Source organism: Lipotes vexillifer, unplaced genomic scaffold (genome assembly GCF_000442215.2).
Source record: "Lipotes vexillifer unplaced genomic scaffold, Lipotes_vexillifer_v1.1 scaffold242, whole genome shotgun sequence".
NCBI classification, from domain to species: Eukaryota; Metazoa; Chordata; class Mammalia; order Artiodactyla; family Lipotidae; genus Lipotes; species Lipotes vexillifer.
The window spans coordinates 2,492,455-2,499,370 of record NW_006771376.1 but is presented as its reverse complement, the minus strand read 5'-3'; the positions used below and the strand labels follow the sequence as shown (position 1 = coordinate 2,499,370).

General features: G+C 42.7%; 1 protein-coding gene across 1 annotated transcript in view; it reads left to right on the top strand.

The window, feature by feature from the left end:
• The window catches only part of NUP133 (nucleoporin 133), a 62,896-nt gene that overhangs the window by 28,977 nt on the left and 27,003 nt on the right, over positions 1-6,916 (top strand). The window contains exons 14-15 of the mRNA XM_007446711.1: positions 980-1,074; positions 3,550-3,774. Of these exons, the coding sequence (XP_007446773.1) occupies positions 980-1,074; positions 3,550-3,774 (320 nt within the window). The remainder of the gene's footprint in view (positions 1-979; positions 1,075-3,549; positions 3,775-6,916) is intronic.

Here is a 6,916-nt window from a genome sequence, read left to right as displayed (position 1 = left end):
GTGGCACGACCCCATGTCCCCTGCATCGGCAGGCGGACTCTCAACCACTGCGCCACCAGGGAAGCCCATAGTAGATTTTTTAAAGGGCTCAGAACAGGGAGCTCCTGGATGGTCTTAGTGGTTAGGATTCGGAGCTTTCACTGCCATGGCCCGGGTTTAGTCCCTGGTCGGGGAACAGAGATCCCGCAAGCTGTGCGTCATGACCAAAATAAGAAGAAAAAAAAAAACACCTCATCTATTTTACATACATACATGCATGCATACATAAAGGGCTCAGAACAGGTCTACATAGTAGAATAGAAACTGAGGAAACATTGGAGCAAATCCTACATGTTCTGTCTGAACAGATTAATCAGCCCTACTTAGCTTTCTCAGCATTTTATTTCTAAAAGGAAATTGGTGGCATAGGTAGGCATTTGACACTTGCCCCAAATTAAGTGGTAATTTTAGCATAACTACTGAATTTGGCTAATGGAAATTATGTGCTTCTCTAAGAGCAGCAGTGGTCAGATCTCAGCCTGTAGAAGTGGGAATGTGTCCTCCTGTTCGGCCTGGGTGACTGTGCCTCTTACCCTCCACGCAGCATCGGGGCACTCGGGGGTTCACAAGGACCATGCAACTGTCACAAACATCCTTTCAATCCCTAATTTCCTGCCTAGCAAGTAATTCTCATTAGTCTTAGGAAGAAGAAAACATCAGTGCTCACCTTCTTTCTTTGACTGTTTTGAGCTGTCAAGCTTAGAATGATACGAGTGATTAAGCTAATAATAACATATTTGTGTTTTGAATAAATACGGTATGAATTGTATCAAAGCCCCAAAAGTTTTGTCTAAATTTTTAACCTCTTGGGTAATGTAATTAATAATTGCATTGAAAGGTTAGTACTTTCCTTTTGTATAGATTTTTCTTAACTTTTAATAGCAGTACTTTCTGTCAAGCCAGTGTATTATGTTTTTGTCTTGTTATTGTGTTTCACCAGAAGCACCTGGGTTCAGCAATACATCTTTGATTATTCTCCACCAGCTCGAAGACAAGATGAAGGCCCATTCTTTCCTTATGGACTTCATTCACCAAGTAAGCATCCCAGTCGCTGTGAACAGGGATGGCTGGACACCTGGCTTTACTGTGCCCTTTGTGGCTCTCTCCAGGACAGTGGGAGACCCTTTCTCACTAATTCTGAGGTGTTTCATTGGGTGGGACATGACTAGTGTTGTCCATTTTCTTTGCTGACTTAAGTAAATAATTCCAGGGCTGTGTGGAGGCCTGTTACTACAAGAAGCAAAGCTGCATTGAAAATAGGATAAAAAGAAGAAAAATAGTGTATTTCAGCAGAAATGTTATTTCAGCTTTTCTTGTTACATCCTATGATACCCTGCTTTTCATATGGATTTCCTGTGTGCTTTTATATAAAACTTAGGTTTTCCCGAGTTGATTTTGTATTATTAGAAAGACAGTGAAGAATCTGAAGGCGGTGACAGGTTTTTCTATGTGGATGTTTAATTTTGAGGTGCCATTAGCATCAAATACTCATTTAAAGTACTCTCTTTTTTTAAGGGGTAAGGGAATTCCCATTTATATTGAGCCTAATAAAAGAAAATGTTTTTGCTGCTTGACAGAGTTGTTACACAAAATCACCCATCCTTACTTTGTTGATCAGTTGTGGCTCCCAGGCATAATCCAAAAGAATTAATTTAAATCCATTTTTTCATACTTTTTCCCAGAATCATTATGCCTCCCTGTTAAAGAGACTGAAGTCAGTGCCACCTAATAGAACGTTCTGTGGTGATGGGACTGCCCTGTGGCTGTGCTGCCCAGCATGGTAGCCTCAGTCCTGTGTGGCTGCTGAACACTTGAAATTGCTGCTGCAGCTGAGAAACTGAAGTTTTCTAAATTTAAATTTAATTAACTTAAAGTCACCACTTTGCTGGATAGTGGCTACCTTATTGGACAGTGTGGTTCTAGAGGATTCCAGAAATACCTTGGTTGTTTCTAATACCTCATTATGCTTCAATTTTAATGCACAGTCTGGCTCCAGTCTGCTCTTCCTGTCTGGTCAAGAGAACTTTATTTGTTCATTGAGTCTTTTCTTGGTGTTTTAGGTGGGCTGCAGGTCAATGGGGAAAAAACATGTTTTCTCCTGATGTAATTGTCAGGTGTTATCAATTAACTCTTAATACATAACAAATACCCCAGGATGTGGTGGGTTAAAACAACTGTGGGTTAGCAGGGCAGTTCTTTGCTGATTTCCCCTGGGCCCTCTCCTTGAACTGCATTTGGGGTGGGCTGAGCTGGCAGGTCCCCAGGCGTCTCTCGTCTGACTGGCAGTCGGTGCCACCGTCCGCTGGGGCCTCTTGGTTCTCCCCCCACTTAGTCTTATCCTCCTCTAGGCTGGACTGGCCTCCTGTGGTCTCCAGGTGGCGCTTCAAGGGGATGAACTTAGAAGCTGTAGGCTTCAGACATCACATATTATCACTTCAACCAAAGCGATGTTGGTCGAAGCAAGTCACAAGGCCAGGCCAGATAAAAGGGATTGGGAACTTGATTGTGCCTCTTGGTGGGAGGAGTGGCAAGGTCATGTTGCAGAAGGGTGTGCAGAAGGCTGGGGTGGGAGGAGTCCGTGGCCCTCACGTGCCACACTGTGGGGACGCTAAGTTATCGGGGTGGGGGTGGGGGTGAAGTGGGGGGAGCCATGGTGCTGGAGCCGTTGTGGCATCTCTTGGTACAGCCTCCCTGAGCCTCAGACCCTCGTGGAGTCACACAGCTGTTGGCAGCAGCGTCCGTTGCAAGGGAATGTCTAGCCAGATCTAAAAATCCCAGTCTGCCTGTGCCTTTATATTTCCTTTAATATTTAGAGCTCATTTCATTGAAAGATTTACATTAATAATCAGGAAAAATGTACAACTGGATACTTGTATATAAGGAAAGAATTCTGAATATAAAACTCTCCTCCTCATGCCAGAAATGGGCATCAAGCAAATCAGAGGCAGCTGATGCAAAGGGTCAGGACCACCCCCCCCCCCCCCCCCCCCCCCGCCACAGTGGAAACATGGAGTCTTAACCACTGGACCGCCAGGGAAGTCCCCCCGCCACCCTCCCCATGGCTTTAGGGTTCTGGAAGGTGGAGGCTGCTGAGTTTCTAGTTCTGAAGGTCTGGAGTCTAGGGGAGTTGATCAGTGTAGCTAGAAAAGAACAATTTTATGATTTTGATAACCATAAACAATCATTTGAGGAGTAAGGTAGGTAGAGACAACAGTAGTTGACCCTAATCTTAGAACAGGAATGTCTGTACTTTCTTACAGGTGTAAATGGCCCTGGCTGAAGAGAGAGAGAGAGAGGGAGAGAGAGAGAGAGAGAGAGAGAGTGTGTGTGTGTGTGTGTGTGTGTGTGTGTGTGTGTTAGGAACAGCCCCCAAAGACCAATAGACAGAGGTCTTTCTGGGGGAGGATGGGGCCAGCATCTCTGTACCCAGTGAGCTGCTGGTGGAAATGTGACTGTGTTCTCCTGTTACTGTGAATGCTTTCTAAGAATACGTGTTCGTCTTGTCTCAAGGTCGGCTTGTTTGGACGTCTCGGCACTTTTCCAGTGAGAGGGCTGCCGATGGCCACACGGCTGCTGCTCTGTGAACACGCCGAGAAACTGGCCGCCGCCATCGTCCTCAAGAACCACCACTCGAGGCTTTCCGACCTTGTGAACACAGCGATACTGATGGCCTTAAACAAGAGGGACTGCGACATCCCGTGCAACCTGACTCCTGCAGACGTCTTCTTCAGAGAGGTGAGACGAGACCCGTCCTCCCCTTAGTGCGGCTCTGGAGTGCTGTGCCATTTACGGAACGGGCCCCCGGCGAGGAAAGGATTGAGAACAAAAGATGTCCTTGAAGTTTTAAATTGGACTCCATGTTTTCTGGGTAAATTATCCCTCAAAAGTATCACTCATTTATCGCTTTCCCTGTAAGTTAGGGCTTGTAAAGATGACTACAGAGTCTTCCCTATCACGTGTGGATGTTTTCCTTGTGTTTCTCCACACCACGTCTTGACTCTGCCCCAGAGGGCATCTCCATGGTGGGCTCCCCTGTCCCCTGGCTTCTGTTGTTTTTTTTTGTTTGTTTGTTTTTTTTTAACATCTTTATTGGGGTATAATTGCTACAATGGTGTGTGTTAGTTTCTGCTTTATAACAGAGTGAGTCAGTTATACATATATATATGTTCCCATATCTCTTCCCTCTTTGTCTCCCTCCCTCCCACCCTCCCTATCCCACCCCTCCAGACAGCCACAAAGTATGTGTGTCCTTTAAGAGTCAAGTCTCTTATTTCCCACAGCCCTCTGGCTCTCCTGAAAATAAGCCCCACTGACCTTCAAAGCCAAATGTTCTGGGTATTCATCTTCCCGGTGCAGGACTCCAGGGCTGGGGAGCCCACTTTGGGGCTTGGACTCCTTGCTCTTTGGGAACAACCTCTGCAATTATAATTATCCTCCTGTTTGTGAGTTGCCCACTTGGGTGTATTGGTCTTGACTACACCATATCTCCATACCTCCTACCCATCTCGTTGTGGTTCCTTTTATATATCTTTAGTTGTAGAAGGTCTTTTCTGCTGGTGTTCCAGTTTTTCTCATCAGTAGTTGCTCTACAAGTAGTTGAAATTTTGGTGTGCCCATGGGAGGGGTCTTCACACTCCACCATCTTGGCCACTCCCCCCAGTGGCTCTTCTTTTCAACACTGTCCTGAAGATCCTAGCAGCTGCAATCTGGCCAGAAAAAGAAATAAAATGTATCAAGGTTGGCAAGAAAGAAATAAAACTGTCATTATTTGTAGCTGACTGTCAGTATTGAGAACATAAAATAACCTATAGACAAATTATTAGTATTAACAAGACTGGCAGCTAGAAATCATCATTGAGAAGTCAGTCACATCTCTAAATACTAGTAACACATAAAATTTTATTAAGGATAAAGAATGATTTGATTACAAACCTCAGAGAAAGACCCACAATTTGTAGACATTTAATCAGTGACAGAGATGGCACTGGAGATAAGTGGAGAAAGGATGAACTTTCCCATAAATGGCATTAGATAGATTGTGAATAAGAAAAAAATATGAAAGTGGACTCCAACTTCACAATATACTAAAAAATATAATAAATTCAGGCACATTAAAGATGTAAATATAAAAGGCAAAATTTTGAACATTTTGGAAGATAATATAGGAGACAGTATTCATGATCTCAGATAGGGAAGGATTTCTTAAATAGGACTAAAAAAAAGAAAAATAACACTAACCATAATGGTAAATATTGATAAATTTGACTACATTATAATTAAGAACCTCTCTATCAAAATACAGAATCAGTGAATCAACAATTATCTCAAAATAAAATATTAAAAATTTTGCTTAGTTAAATTCAAACACATAATAAAAAAAGTAAAGGTAAGCAAAAACCAGGGAAAAGTTACTTGCTTACATAAAATTGACAATTAATTAGGATGCCACATTCCAATAATAGGAATACATAAGGTATCATTATTTATGTAGCAAAAGCCAGAAAATGGTAAATATAAAGATGATCTAAAGATATGAATGTCTTAAATAGTATCAATTGGGAAATATCTCAAATATCAATGGAGAGTAGAATAGATAAATTGTGGTACACTAGAATGTTAAACAGAGAAATTTAAAAATGAACCCCTGCCTTCAGTATAACATGTAAATGTTTAAAAAAAATGATGTCAAATAAAAGACTAAAAAGATATAGTAGAGGGGCTTCCCTGGTGGCGCAGTGGTTGAGAGTCCGCCTGCCGATGCAGGGGACACGGGTTTGTGCCCCCGTCCGGGAAGATCCCACATGCCACGGAGCGACTGGGCCCGTGAGCCATGGCCGCTGAGCTTGCGCCTCTGGAGCCTGTGCTCCACAACGGGAGAGGCCACAACAGTGAGAGGCCCACGTACCGCAAAAAACCAACCAAACAAAAAACTCGATATAGTAGAATACACATATGCTTTATTTTATTTAACAAACATTTAAAAAATATAATTACCAGTGTTGGACCAGGTATTTGATGATTATTGATTCACTTAATTCTCTAAACAATTCAACAGTGTAAACACTATTATTGGCTTCAGTTTAAAGTTGCAGAAACTGAGGCATAGAAAGGTTAAGTACGCCCAATGGCACACATCTAGTAATAGGAATGGGCAATCTGGTTACAGGGTCTAGAGTATGATTCCATGCATATAAAATTCAAAAGCAGGTACAGCTATACAGCATATTGTGTGTGTGTGTGTGTGTGTGTGTGTGTGTGTGTATTTTTTTAAAGGTTAAAAATAGATTAAAAAACAAATACAAAGGGATTCAAAGAAATTGTCAATGTTCTCTTTCCTTTCCCCCCCTAGTTTTATTAAGACACAATTGACATACAGCACTGTTTAATATGTACAGCATAATGACTTGACTTACATGTATTACTAAATGATTACCACAGTAAGTTTGGTTAACACCCATCATCTCTTACATATACAAAAGAAAAAAGAAAAGAACACAAATATTTTTTCCTTGTGATGAGAACTCTTAGCAACATTTTCTTTCTTAGGAGAGCATCTAGGAGGTGTGTATATGGCTGTCAATTTTATTATCACTATTACTTTTCTCTGAAGTGTACATATACATTATACATGGTATTTCTTGGTATGTTATATTTCTCAATTTTTAAAAAGGTTAAAAGAGAGGGGGGCTTCACTGATGGCGCAGTGGTTGAGAGTCCGCCTGCCGATGCAGGGGACACGGGTTCGTGCCCCGGTCCGGGAGGATCCCGCATGTCGCGGAGCAGCTGGGCCTGTGAGCCATGGCCGCTGAGCCTGCACATCCGGAGCCTGTGCTCCGCAATGGGAGAGGCCACAACAGTGAGAGGCCCGCGTACCGCA